This window comes from Ylistrum balloti, unplaced genomic scaffold, assembly GCF_031769215.1.
Source record: "Ylistrum balloti isolate Yb309-2 unplaced genomic scaffold, AGI_CSIRO_Ybal_v1 Utg370102, whole genome shotgun sequence".
NCBI classification, from domain to species: domain Eukaryota; kingdom Metazoa; phylum Mollusca; class Bivalvia; order Pectinida; family Pectinidae; genus Ylistrum; species Ylistrum balloti.
In genome coordinates, this window is record NW_026782128.1 from 687938 (window position 1) to 704107 (window position 16170).

At 35.1% G+C, this 16170-nt stretch overlaps 1 protein-coding gene across 1 annotated transcript in view; it reads right to left on the minus strand.

Moving 5' to 3' along the window:
* LOC132550037 (paired box protein Pax-6-like) overlaps nt 1-15815 on the minus strand; it is a 39474-nt gene extending 23659 nt beyond the window's left edge. The window contains exons 1-2 of the mRNA XM_060214033.1: nt 15776-15815; nt 12235-12321 (exon numbers count right to left, since the gene is read on the minus strand). Coding sequence (XP_060070016.1) covers nt 12235-12321; nt 15776-15815 — 127 coding nt within the window. The remainder of the gene's footprint in view (nt 1-12234; nt 12322-15775) is intronic.
* Nucleotides 15816-16170: the final 355 nt, after the last annotated feature.

Genomic DNA, 16170 nt, shown 5'->3' on the forward strand with positions numbered 1-16170 from the left:
TATAAGAGTTTCACTGCTATGGGAAATAAATATTTTTCATGTCAAATAGTAGCATATAATAAGCGTTTGACAGTGGTGTATACAGACTCAGGACTGTGTTCCCTCGCGTAGTGTGTGTCATACCTATTCATTCATACCAGTGTAGAAGCTATTGTCTATGCATTTTCCAAGTTCATGTGTCGTTGCCTCACAAAGGCTAATGTACAGATACTTATACGCTGGAACTAGGTCCTTTGTTCTCGTCGATTGTGCAACGAAATGTGATACTCATAGTATTCTATGATGTAAGGCAATCGGATCGCATATCTGATTATTGAAGGCGGTTGCCTTGTCCAATCGAAGCCTCCCTTGCGAGGTTTACAAGGTGCAAGCAAGTCGCGGCTTGGGAAAAAAACAAACATAGGTTGTTGTGTTCATTCATTCAAAACGTTTGGGTGAGTGAGCTTGTCATACTGAACGTATATTGTGTACCACCCACAATTTACGTTGTTTGGTTTTTGGGAGGGGGAGGGGAGTAACAGAATACGAGTTAGGATGGCTCTGAAATAGGGAAATGTGATGACTTAAGTAAGTTTACTTCCTGAGTGAAGAATATAGATAAACACTGAATAATTGAAATATGGAGATGTAAGCAATAAAACCGACCTGGTACACTTATTTTCCGGAATGGCTAATTGCGTCTGAAAATGTTGATTTTTGGAAGAGTTAAGCTTGTATTCATCAAGTGGGGTGGTTAATTGTGTTGATAAAATGGTCAAATATGCATTCTAAGCATGTACTTCAACGTCCTAATTTGTGACGGATAGACTACTGTATAACAATTCTAACAGTCATTTTTTTTATAAATAGATAATAGGGGGAATTCAGATTGCATTTCCCAATCCAAATACATCCATTCTTAATCCAGTGCACTTTTACACACATTTTTTCATGTATTTAAGTGGGATGGATTTCAAACTTGGTTTTGTCGTTTTGTTTCCTACACTAAAAATAATAGTACTACGTTTATAGATAAAGTGTATGATAGTCTGTTTAAATGCACCCCAGAAGTTTGTTTTCACATATTTGAACAATAAGGCTTGTTATTAGCTCCACGAGAAGCGATTATTAAGGTATGAATTTCAATTGTATCAGGAATATGCCTGGTCATTACAATACTTTAGAGGTAGGATTTTTTTTATTTTAACAATAAAGCAGCACTCCTTTCCAGCTCATATTATAACGATAGTACACCAGTACTACGCACCTATATAGTATAGATTCTACAATTAACATTCGCATACCAAACTTTAAAATAAACCACTCCAGATTTATACTGTAGTGTGGGCCAAGGTCATCTAACACAAAAAATACGGAACACTATACAACCGGAAAAAACAACCAAATAATTGTGTCTGTCACAACCATGGAACCATCCCACCGTTTGAGCTAGCAGGGGACATAGGAATATCCCCCGCACACAAACAACAGACAATACCAAAATACGTCGTAGAGATGTCGTGGACAAACATAGGTCCCGGATCTTACTTTATACAAGTATGGCGAACCAGGAAACAATTAAGATATTAATGTATCAATGCATTTTCTGTAAACTTATCATTTGACCTTAGACTGAACCGTTGATATTGTAAAGATTTGTCGTTTTTATCATAGGAATTGGAATAACCCAAATAATAATGTAGAATAGCGAATTAACAAATATCCAGCTGTCAAATTTACTACTTTGTATTTATCTAGTTTGGTTAATTTTTTTTCCGTGATTAAAGTAAAAATATTAAAATGAAGCAATCATTTTTTTTTTTTTTAATATTTTGAAAATATCATTGGAGGAAAGACGCAGTAAAATTGATTTAGCAAACCTGTCAGCACTTTATGAAGCCAACATATCTAAACATGGGACATGGTACTTAGATACAGGTGATTTAGGGACCTAAGGTTGCCGTGAAATATCTTCAAAAGTGACAGTGAATATGATTCGGAATTTATTTGCGTATAGTCACAGGTATATGCTGTATATTTCATCGTTTCCTGTTGATGATAACATTGACCCCGTTATAAAGAGAGTACGGTCGAACCCGTTAATGTTATATTTATTCTAAAACGACCATGGAACGCAGGACATACACGTCAACATATCGCTTTTAAATTGATATTGTAAAGATGTCATTTATTTCCATTTGAGTTTAAACCTCCCAAATCCATAACTATTGCATAGAACACAATACGGTTTGTTGTATCGAGACATAATCTGTTGTTGCTGGGATGAAATATTGAGATATTGCATGCACGGGATCAACATTTACATCCATAAAAAATGACACTATTGCACACTACCCCATCGACCGCTCTGTGGTCAGCATAAGCTAGTAACAGGTACGTGATGGTTTGTAACATGTAGTCTGCTTGTGAAAAAAGTGTCAAAAGAAATACACAAAAACCGAACATTTCACTACACGTTCTACCGGTTGAAATGAGTGCAACAATTTTTGAATTAATGGATGTTTCCCATGCAATGCACTGTGTGATATATATTTATATACACACAATATTCCGTGTGTAGTGCAATGCTGACGTCAGAATGCACCGTTAAAGAAAAGTAAACAAGCGTCACCGATACCCGGAACTACTTTCGGTGTATTAATATGTGGTTTATTGGCTTCCGTTATTTCCGGATACAGAATAGTACTCTGTGTTTAGATGTGTACATGTACTACAGGTAGAAACGAGATTGTTATCTCACTAAAAAGTACATAATGACGTTGGATTTTTTTAACGATCCGTCACACAAACAACTCCCTTGACACTATTTATACAAGTTTGATTTAAATATCACTAAACAATAGATTCCTTCTTGTTGCAATAGAAGTATATGGCATGCCCTGTCGTTTTGTTACCGAATCTTTACAATACATCCGTACAGGTAAAACCTACACCAGCCGCTGTGGTCCGATTAGATTCAGATTTTATAAGTAAACCAAAGTCTATGCGACTTACTTTATAGTTCTGTATAACGACATCTGTCTATAACGACCGTTTTGATATCATGAGTTGATGGCCAATATCTAGAGGTGCGTATTTCAAATTATAGAACTTTAGTAGGAAGGTTCATCATAAGCAGAATGAAGAAGGCACAGCACATGTATAACTCGCTCTGACCACAGGCAGAGTTCCTTTGACTTCGTCGTACAGCCAGTGTCAAGAACTTGCTTTCTATATTTCCAAAACGTTTTCTTTTCTGGCTGGCTGCGTTTATCTCCACATGAGCAGACAAAGTTATGTTAAGGCAGGATGTCCTTGTACATAAACATGTAGTAGCTGGTGGCTACCACACTGAACATTCTGCAGGAGACCCACCGCATGATATCTTGAACCACTGGTGTAAAATGTCTTTCCCAAGAACAAAAAAACTAAGACAGCACAGGCCGGTCTCTTACGTTATCTTCCTGCGATACAATCACTCCATATAGGAATCGAACCACACACCTCGAACCTCTTCTTATGATGTAATAGGATCGAGCTGTCGCGCTCCCTCTCGCACATTAGTCGCCTCACATAACTATGTAGTTTGGCATGACATAAGTTTTTCATACATTTCATTCCATAATACTTTCATGAGAGTATTCTTGACATCTTAGTCAAGACAATTTACTACGGTCGTTCGATTAACATAACAATTCACTTTATATTTCGATGTGAAACTAATTGTACACAGATCATAAAAAACATGTGTTAAGGATGACAAATGTCTCAACTCGAAAACTTTCTGTAGAATTCACATGTACTTTTAAGTGTAATATGTAAGCTGTCTCTAATTGTTGTGTTGCTCACAGGGCAAGTGTCAAAACCATAGCTTTTACCTTAAAAAACGTAATGAAACATCTTCCGCTAACATATCTGTCAACAACTGCAATCAAATTATGTTAAGGTATCGTCGGAAACTATTAAAAAAGCAGCGCCGAGAAAATAAAACTTGAGACATTCCCTCTATCATACAGATCCAATTAGCATGTATTTAGTGTTAATTGTCCTCTGTCGTCATTGATCATTTCTCGTTATTCCATCAGCATTAATGTTAGCGTCAGATTTGGAACCAGTTACCAGTTAGAAACGGCTGCATTTGTCGATAGTGTCCGCACATATACTATTCTGGCTGGGACAGTGTGTGGTGTAAGTTAAGGGGGCTGGATTTGTCTTTTATGGGGAAATATAACGAATTGTCACATTAAAAACACGGACAACATAACTAACGACCAATGTCTCGTCAGGACCTCTGGTCACGCTACGTAATCTCGCGAGAGGTCAGAGGTCATCACGCGCTCTCTGATAACATGCCCCGCGCTGAAAGCCCATAAGAGTGATGAGCTTACAACGAGAGAACAATTTCTGACTAACACAAATGTTGATGTCAACTTACACTAAACATTTTAGAAATTCGTCGTCCGACTTTTTTCCCTCACTTAATATCCTTATCAACAATAGTTTTTGTATGTACTTTAAGGAAAGGTAAGACACAAGAAATAAGGAAGTCAAACACAGATTGAACTTAAGATATTGCAGAAAATTGGAGATTACTTTTCCTTGAGAAAGAAGTACTGTAAACAAAAACGGTGTAATATCCATTTAGTTTTAAATTGGATTTAGAAAGAAAGGTTTTTAGTATTCAATTTTGTTCATCGTACATCGTACCTACAACGAAGACTAATCACTCATCAATGTCACAGGGCATATATCAGTAGTTGAGATTAATTTGGAGGTTAACGATAGTACTTGGGTTTTGAACTGTGGCTGGTGGTCAGCATGTCAAAGGTAATATCCCACAGGTAAATACAAAACACCTGTAATTAGGGAAAGATGCTTCAGCTTCTCACCACCAGGTGTGCAGGACACTGTGTTTAATTGTGTGAAAAGTGTTTTGACCTACAAACTAACGGGATGTGGTATATATTGTCCACACAAGATAAATTTGTGTATTCATTCTTAAACACATCGTAAACAAACCTAAGGCAGTGGAACTACAGATGCATGTTATTCATTAATGAAGGAAAATGTATATCATTACGTCATTTTAAAAACGTCACAAAAATAATCTGTTATCATTAAGTTGGGCTGACTCTTTGTGATTTAAGAAATAAAATGAATAAAAGACATATAAAATTAGTCAATATTAACAGGTGAAGAGAATCGACTAGTCTTCAAGGAAAACGGTTTCGAGGCAAATTTGGTGAGAGACTGTTATGAGTCGTGACGTAGACACATATGAGGAGTCATCTGTCGCAGCAATGGACCACCGCTGCGCGTAAATGGATCGGAATTGATGATCCGCCATTGCCCGGTAGAGGGAGCTGTCATCTCCGTCACCGCTGATGGTAGAGGCCCCGGGTACTCCAAGGTAACGTCATACAAGAGAAGAAAGGTCGTCAAGAAAAGATTGCATCCGTTCCTGTGTATTATCACCGTGTATTATAAGAGTTTAGGCAAATAGCTGCCTTTTCTTAGCTCGAACAAAACGCGTTTCCTTTATTATGAAAGCCGCAGGCGTAGAGGCGGAATTTGACGGACCGACATCAAGTTTGTCCTTTAGAATCCCCATTTCCGTTTCCTGACGAGGGTATTTTTGCTGAACTGCTGTGGTAATGGACGACATGCAGACTTTGCCATGTACATTGGTATCATTAGCTCGTAGATAACCTTATTTAATTTAAGGCCCTTTGTCGACCGGTATCCGGTCTAAGTACAAAAATCCAGATGATTATATATATGTGACTCAAACAAGGGTTTTTAAAAATGTTCTGCAGGCATATCAATAACATTTCAGAAATTGATATCCAATATGAAAAAGGATATTAAAAACACAATCAACCGAAAACAAAATGTTTTAAGTTACTTAATTCAATTAATTCTAGACACACGCTTCTTGTAGATGTTTTTGCATAAACGTTAAACTCTCGGGTAGTTAAATAATTGGTAAAGATAAATAACGTTTTGGATGGACGGCAGTGAATTTTTGACGAAAAATCCAAACACAAATTTCAGACATCAAAGTCGAAAAATGAACGCCTAGCGAAACAGTTCCCACTGCCTTAAAACTCGGGGCTACTCTAGCGGTCATGTTTCGGCCTGCTCTGCTGCCCACCCCTTGTCCTTGTTCAGGTCAAAAAGGCCTAATTTTGGGTTATCGCTTACCGAATTACAACCGATTGACTGCCGTAGTCAGTACTTGTGTAAGATTAGGAAAAAAGATATGTCCTTGTACCAGAAAAGACAGAGAGCATGACGAGCAAACAAGACGTCAAAATTAGAAACGGAGGAAATTTTAAATGAAAGGAAGGAGAAATATCTAAGGCAGTAGAAGATCTATGATATCTCTGAATTCTTAAAGGAAGTGAAAGGTTGGAAGGGTACATCTGGCCACGTGTTCCTTACATAGATAATACAGCATTTCATAGATAGTTCTACTCTTGTTGAAATGTGCTACGGTAGTTCAAACTCCAATTATTTCAAAATTGTTTTAATTAAGATATTCCGGTGGTGGTGGTGGTGGTGGTGGGAAGGGCGATGATTTGTTTATTCTGATCAAACAAGTAGTAATTATAGTTGTAAAATAGAAATCAAATATTAAGAAACATTAACTTTATTCGACATATATCATTCATCACATCCTTCACATATCTTCAAAATTGTCTTATCTTCAGGTTTTTATCAATTATTTTCAATTGTGATTTGATAATCTTGTACACTTCAGCAAAAACTAAACGGAGAATTTGTAACAAGCGATAAGATTCCAGTTTTCAGCGGGAAATTCTTGAATATCAGAATTGTAATAAGAATTATGCATGATAGTTCCGAACATTATTGATGGTAACTGACCTAAACTTATTCAGTGCCTATTACGAGAGGACCATTGGTATCAAAATAAGAAATTATAGTACTAAGTTGTGTATTTAACATCAAGGTGTGTATTTATAGCTCTTAGATGTAAAATTATACTCAATGTTTTGAAATTTTCACATGATTTACTTTAAACCAGTGGTGAACTTATAAGTATAATCCTATGATGAAATTTCCTGGCACGACCTACACATTTTTCCTTGTACAACAAAGAAGATTTTTTTAACAGCTTCAGCTCGTACTTTTGTTGTTTTTGTATAGTATTTACCTTGTAACAACTGCGCAATAAACGAAATTATATGTGATCTACAGCTACCGTGCTTCCGCTTTCCTGGTCAAAGTCAAGGCTACGTTTTAACGATAATGTTTGTCTTTGATTGCACCTTTCTGTACAGTTTATTGTACATATCGTAAGCTGAATGTTTAAGATAGCGATAGTAGTGTTATTTCCCTGTGTATCATAAAACAGATATTCAGCAATTGTATAGAACAATATAGATACAGTGACGATAGATTTGTTTTCTCAACTTAGTAAATGCATTATACATCCGGCATTACTAATACCATGAATTTCTGAAGCGTAATCAGTTTTCCTACCTTTACGATGTTTTCTCTTACGATTTGATTTCATTATCGTACGCGTGATAATCGATACGAGGTTGAATATGTAATTGCAATTCGTGAGAGCTGTAATATCTTACAAGCCGACGTAATGCTAATTCATTCGAATCCTTGCTACACGTGTGTTGGGTGTGATGCACAGCAAATCGATCTGGCCTGGGCGATATACACAGTATGTCACTCCAAATTTCTAGTTATTGGTATATTAGGTTTTTTAATGGCAACGGCTGTAGCCAATACAAAATTGCATTTTTTACGATATTCTATACTTTACAACAAATATCCAGTCTCGTTTACGGCAACAAAATCCGGAATAGCCAGACCGACGTCGTTACCGTTCACTACTTCGTCAGTTATTGGTAGTGTCTCGGTATCTTTAATATCATTTCGTGTTTTGGTGAACGATTGCTTCACAGCAATTGTATATTTTACGACACGTCAGAACAAATGTTTTAGAGGACGATGACTAGTTATGTTTCGTTTTACGACTTCGATGCAGCGTATCAACACTGCTATTCATTTGGGGAAAATCGTACAGACAGCTTTACAAGATTTTGCGTTCCCGACAACATTACAATCACGATTTCTGTCACCAGATATTACATTTGTAGCAGCAAATAATAATTTTGATGATAATAAATATTCTTTTGATATGCATTCGTTTTTACTGAAATAACACTTTTTAGGTGTATATTCTGTTTAAAAGGATTTTTAGCTTGATTTAAGACCTTAAAAACATAAATTACGTCCTGTGAGAGAATATTAGCCCAAAATTTGCCACCATAGAAAATACACAAACCAATAGTTATCATCTTTCACCCCATGTAACATTACAAAATAGCATAGAATTTCTCTAAATTTGATCTTCATTTGCTTACAACAACCTTAATTTTCCCCTTCTAAGTTTATTCGTGGTTTTCGAATAGTGAAGTCACAGTATGCGCTCCACAGATTAAACTCCACACCAAGGTTGGGCAGCAGTGTAAATATGGGGGTATATGATTGAAATATAAAACCACTAATTATCTGTTTAGCAGCCGAGCCTTATAAAAGTGGTAAGATCATGTCAACCTATCACAAAGCTATCCCTCCCGGCGGGACGTCAAATTAGGATACTATTATGGAGAGATCTTCTTCATCCAAGGGGAGCCAGGATGTCAAATTAGGAACCATTATCCTTGTGTCTCGAGCAGGCAAGTTAGCTTGTCAAGACGGCAGACTCGTAACATTGGTTTGAGAAGATAAACTTAAATGGGCCACCCTGAACCTGTAACATCATTCTATTTTCTATAAAGAAAATGTATTCCTCGATCTCGAATTTCAGCCGAAAATTTCCAAAAAAAATGAACATCGTGCAATTAATATACCAGATACACTGATGTCAACGTTGATAATTCATTTGTAAAAAAAAATCGGAACCAAATCCGATACGGTCAGAGCCAGGAACTAAACGTTACTTAACACTTTCGTACGCAATAATAAATGACGTATTCAACAGAAACTGCAACGTAATCGTCCAGCAGCAGTAACCTCTGGACGTTCGTGTTGATCGAATGTAATTGAGCCACTAAAATGCAGTGTGTGTATTTTCTTTAAATGAGAATATATGTTCGAATTCAGCAGCCCACCCTGAGCTTAGCCTTACTGAGTGGTCCGGACGGTTTTGTTTAAAATGTTAAATCCTGTTTTACAACGTAATCCCTGTTCGTCTTTGAAGGTGCTTGCTACCAGATGGCGCGGTATTATCTAGACAACGAATACAGACGTGATTCTGAAGCCCAAGTAAAAACAACGTATCAGGTTATCGCCCTTGTCTTCAGCTCTCTCTCTCTCGGTCTTACGTTTGTTTACATTTAGTTAATATGTTTTGTTAAATCACTTCCGACATTTCATCATTTTTAATTATATACTAGCTATCCGTGTAATTCCATGCTTTGAATTAAAAGGAAATACGTATATTCACGTGCTGTATACGATATATTTAATTTGACATTTTAAAATATTTTATCAAGGAAGTAAATAATTAGGCAAAATCAACAGTTTTTTTTTTTAATTTGTAACTGACTTTTTGTTGAGTGCGTATGCCTTGTTAGCGTTACAAATCTATACATTTAGATGTATCGATTAAGAACAACTGATTTGAACAATGAATTTGGCAAGATCAGTTATCAAGATATTATTACAAATGTTTGACAAACTACACTAAACAAATCGTGTATGTAATACAGTATGTCATTCAATAAAGCCAAAAACACATAATAGCAATGCTAAATATTCTACGTGTTACATTCAAGTCTTGATAGTATTCCAGACTTAATTTATACTGTACATGAAATACTTTTAACTAGTCAAAGTGTTAACATTCTGATAACTTGTATAAGAAAAAAAATTTGTGTGTTTGATTCACAAGATGTACAATTATATGCTACTGAATCACGTACAATGTATTTATGTTTCGCATGCATTGAAACATTTTTTTTTTAAAAAAAAAAGACCTCTATTATATACTTTTGGTAACAGACCCAAACACGAAAAAACTAATATGAACTAAGCACCCACTATTTGGTATACTTGTTAGCATATCAAATGATACTTTCTTTTTTCAAAATCTCCTTTTTTTTCAATATGTCTAATTTTCAACATTTCCGACAGGATAAAAATATGTAATTTAGCGTAAACATAGTTACCGTTATTGTCCTCTTCAAATCTTATCACTGTTGGAATACAAAGGAATGACGTCACACAACAGGATAGATAGCGAATCAATAACAGGATATCATATCAAAACAAATATTTACGATAAAATCAAAACTACATACCCTAAAATCTCGAAAATTAGACATATTTGTATCAAGAACCTTGAGGTTTGAATTTTGTTATTATACCATTGCAATTATCAGATATTGACAAAAAAATAGTTATTTCATATAAATATAAAGGATATTTTAAAAATAAGATTCTCGATATAATGCCATTATTCATATTGCAGTTTGGCATTATAAAGGCGGACGTAACTTAATGTCGCGGGAGACATCAAAGTAGATCGATTACAACATATTTTTTAATGATGGTAAGCTATATGGGAAAAGAAACAATTGTCATTTTATCGAGGTTTTGCGAATACGATTGCTTAACATCGTTTTAATTAGTTCATGGACAAACAGTGGAAGTTTTGATGTTTAACACGATTTCAGTGTAGTTAACAAGTGGATCTTAATTTACAAAATATTTGTTTCACCACACAAGCTCGTTATGACGAGAGATGTATGATAAATTCTATTTATGAAGTAAGATTTCCAGTAAATAGCTTATCTACACTTAATTAATCTTGCTTTATTTCATCGATATTCCAATGTACATTGTTAGTGCTTGTTGATATTGAATAGTAAAACCTCTTATTTTTCCTGAAATACTGTAAGTTTTTTTTTTATTTTTCTACTCACTTCGTTTACCCCAGTCTGTCTCATCAAAGTCATATTTCCCTTTTATATTCCTTATCACAAATATGTTGTCTCCCTTGATATATCGCCATCCCCTTTCCAACACATTTGATTTTTCAAGGCTGTAAATCGAGTGTGAATGTCAGTTTGTTATGGTTTTCGTTATACTGACAATCTTTTATCAACTTCTACCTTGGCTGTATATATATAAATATATATATATATATCAAATGACCGTGTTTTGCAAATGACCTCCTTGTCCGTTTTTTTATCCACATCAATTTTCTCCCGACTGGTGACCCAGACAGCCTCGTTCTAACTTCCGTTGCCGTTCGGAGATATGTGAAGACGGTGGTGACATCTTAAACACCAACCCCCGTAAAAAAACCCTAATGATTTAATTTCTCGTTATAACTGACATTTCGGAGTCCTTTATATAAAATTACATTTCTCTGATAATAACTGATTCCACAACGATCAATTTCTTAAATGTTGAATTTCAGGTGTTGCAGCCATGATTAAGAGTTCTTGATTGCATGTTTTAAAATGTAGATTTCTAGGAATGAGTGACAAGACCCTAATAAAACATTTGAAGAAATTGGCATACATGCGAATTAGCCGTCGCGGTACTTCGTCAGCGAACCCTCCAACAAGCAATTACTTCTCTGATTTCTGGTGTGGATTGAGAGGCGCTACTCCGAGGAACTACCAAGATCCAGGATCAATGATCACTGTAGTTATCATACAATACCGAGCCTGGTCGATGCGTTGATAGAACTCATCGGCGATTTATTTTATTGGAGTACAGCACAGAGAACTATTAAATAAGACCGTGACAAGGGTATTTGAATACGTTACATCCATCCCGCGAGTAGATAACAACGATAAATAGCATAGTCTAATCCCGGGTAACCATAATTAATGCTCTGTAGGTTAGATTGAGGTGATATTTTATCTAAACAAAGAAAACGACATCGAATTGTTCTGTGAGTGGCTGTTGAGTATAATATGGCTTATGATAATGGAATGGAAACAAGAAGAAAATATCATCATTTTGAACCATGATTTGCAATTAAAGTTGGACAAATAGGGCTAACCATTAATCTGTGTGGGCACCATATGTTCATTAAGTCCTCGTATTGTTGTGTGCTGTTTTGATACGGGGTGAAACAATATTCATGGTGACTGAGAACTCAATGTGTGCTTCGCCTTAAATATGTTTTAATCCTTCTAGGTTAATTGTGCAGAGTACGGAGATACGTTTGAAAGTGAAAGGAAATCTGACCTCTCTTTGTCCGGTTCTTTTTGCTCCCGTTGGTGGCGCCATTGCTTGCACTTCCGGGACTGCCTACAGAGTCTACTGATTCGTCGTCTGAAGTAGAAAACAAAATATCTTTTAAAAATTATATTTCCGGTTTTGGCTGTGGAGACCATACAACTTGTTATTCATGACATAGTTATTCAGATGATGACATTTAAAGTTTGATGTCAATGCAGCTTATTGTTTCGCTTTCTTCGAAGTTCTGGTCTTGTACATCCGGTTTACGTATATAGCCGCCAACAACGAAATTTACCTCAATAGTGATAGCCAATCTCAATATTTCTTTCATCTCAAATATCTTGTTATTTCCCGGTATAAAGATTTGATTGCATGTGAACCTTGGCGACGCCAAGTTAGCTTCTAGATCTATTCAAACCTTTGAAACACAACCAGAAACCTGTCTTAAAGGGCCTTTAATTATTCTGACCTCACAATATTTAGATATGATATCTTACATATATATTGACGAACTCATAGTTACCATAGTTACGAAATGGTGCGTACTATCTACCAAAAAGACCCCATCATTCATCTAAGCGATTCTTGTTAAGGACAGCGTGTCGGATGAGACGTGTATACGGATTTATATGTAGATGATTATTATTGCTGTACATGATGTGTGTACTATAATGTAACTATACGAAGCCACTGTCAGAAACATGCTGTGCACGGTTGAGAAACTCCATACAAATGATTAAAAAGCATGCGCTATATTGGATTCCAGTCCATTTAGGAAGAGAACTGCTTTTATTTCCATACCATATTGAAGTAACTATGAATGGCTGCCAATATCATACCCATCCTACAAACCCATCAATATCACAGATTGTTGTGAATATAATGCTAGGTTTGCATGGACTTTAAATCTATGTGTAGTTATATCGTAAACAAACAAAAAAATCCCACAAAAATACGTATTGCATCGTTCACCGGAAACCAAAGTTCCATCATTCCAGTCATTCGATTGCCTAATGTTTGTTTAGAATAGATTATTCAATTTCTATACCATTTGTCACAGAATGCATTAAAACCCAATGTGATTGATTGATAACAATTATGCAAATTAACGAAGAAAAAAATATGAAAATTCATATAATAATTTTTAATATTCGTTACGATTTTTAAACCCAATTTTACCTTGTGATAATATTGAACACGTGATTATTAAAGGCAAGCCGTTCAGTTAGCTATATTTTGACAGATCCGTTTAATTCATTTTTCATCATGAAAGAGAATTTTCTTTGAACTTTGACCCTCGAGCAAATTGTAACAGACACCTTGTCAGATAAACTGATGTAAACACAGGTATTTCCGCTTACCGTACATAGAAATCAAGCTTTTAACGTTACATTGTACTGTCGACAGGTCCCTGTGATAAGCTCTCCTTTTTGTCATAACTACAATGTTTTTCGTCCATTAGAAACTGGAAAGATTAATTGTTGTGGTCAAACCGATGTTCTATTCGTCTATATAAAGCCCATTTTAATCATTAAACCGTGTCGTTTACCTGGCAAATTGTGTTAACTTGAATTTTTATCAATTCTGAAGTCGTAAAATTTCAGACTTTAAGAGTGCTTAATTATTGCACTTGATATGTTCCTTTTACGACAAAATATTAAAATGTCATTTGAGTTTATTTTCTCACTCTGCGAAAATTAAATGCAACAGAAGCTTCAAAACATGTTGAAATCTGGTCCATTTTCAATATACATTAATATGTAAATTAGTCAAGATTTCAAAGCATATCATTAAATTATTTTCAAGCATGAACACTACATGTGTGTAATACATCTAATTTATCATTGAGAAAAAAATACTTCATACATTTTTGAAATTGTGATATAGAAATTCAGTTTATTCTCAAAAGATTTTTTTTTATTGGTTTAGAAAATACTAATACTCAAATGTGCACTTTAACATTCATATATGATGAAGACAATTTTTTTCGATAACTGTACTTTAGTTTTTTTTTATATTGTACCTCTAAAGATGATATATGAATCCCAGACACATATACAAATGGAATGATTTGGTATTGAAAATGAAAACCACAACTATGTTGTCTGTCAATTATTTCCTGAATGTCGTCCACCACAATATCAAGAGATACACAGTGTAAATCTCGGCTAAGTTTGCTGTTGTGGACCAAGAGATGTTTCGATATTGGAACCGTTTGCTCTAAGACTATGAGCTTTAGCAATAATTACGCTGGCCTCAGTCCTAATAATAATTGTACTACAGACACTAAAATAGCCCATGTGTACCAACGTCTACACCAGCTTCAGCTTTACCTTATAGATAAACAGCGATGTAAAAAACAAAAAGTAAACAAACTAACACCATTTTCACAATTTTTGAAAACAGGAAGTTGCAATAAATATTTTGAATCCATCACTGGATATTTTTTGTGGTCAGATAAAGCATTGACAGAATTAATTTGAATCCAATTTTTCGGTATCATCACGTAAAGCTTAGCATGCTTTGTGTGGTGATATCCAGTGTGTCAACGTCAGAACCTAGAACTGCTTGTTTCTAGTTTTGTTTCACTGCAATCTGTTTAGAACCCTTAAAGAGAAAATGTGCAGCAATAGTTCACGACCAATTTTCTCTCAACCATAGATGATTGTATCTCGCTTTGATTTATCACCCGAAGAAGATGGGAAGGATGAAACCTAACGATCGACAAATAGTTGATATTCATTACACTTTCGACACATACACCAGTTGAGGCTTAAGGCAATTTGAAATAATTCTGTGCTTGGTTGTAGCTGATGCATATCGAGGAAACATCTGTGTTGGCTCGTTCCTTGGTCACTCTCTCTACGACATGATAAGCCTGTAAATGGGACGTTTCATCAAGGAACAAAAACATCAATACCACAACTCGACAGTCGGATCGCGAAACTCTACATCAAAATATCCCCAACTAAATCCAACAGCATTGCTCAGAATTACGGATTTTCTTCCAATTTCTCATTTTCTATTTCACAAAATAACTAGAATTGTCAAAGTACCATGACAAGAAATACAACCTAGATTATGTTATTAAAATTGTCTGACATATCAAATTCTACGATTGTTTTCATATTTCAGTCCTGTTAAATGATACCTGTATTAAAATATTTCATTCTATTTCCATTTTATCGATTTTTTTTTTCGAAGACCAGTATAAGACAATGGAATGTTTATTTACAAATTACAATCATTTCCTATTTATTTAATATATATCAATAAACTTAAAGCCTATCTATGTATACTAAAATTACCTACATCACTGTAAAGGATTTAACAGGGATTAAGAATTCTTAACTGCAGTATAAAAAATCACATTAAAATCCTGATGAAAATTGATTAATTTCAGAACAACTTTTACACAAATGCTATAAATTCAAATTCAAATTTAATTTCGAGAATTTTGATGATAAAATCGTGCCGCTATGACAAATCATGATAGACAAAACTAATTAGAACTCGTGTACTTAAGTAAGACGATATGGGTGCCTACCTTTAGACGGCATCGCTTTCTCGTCCAGTGTTGTTGTCATAAGTTCCCTTTTTCGTGAAACATTCACATGCAAAATAAGCTAATCACGGAAAAACTTCACTCAAAATATCCTGAGATCCACAATGTACAAGTTTCCGCCTTTTCTTTACAGCCTGAAATTAAAACACAAAAGTCAAATTCTTGTTACAAGCATGTAAACAAATAAAAAAAAGTGTCTCTTCGTGCAAAAAATCTCTAAATGACACCTCCGTTAGTCCATATATTTTTGTTGAGCTAATTAACTATAGTAATCGAAGTAGCCGAGTGGTCCTAATTGTCGGAAGAAGATGTTTTTAAGGTGCAATAATACCATCTGACCATCAGAAAAATCCGAAATGGCACTTCAGTTTGTTGTA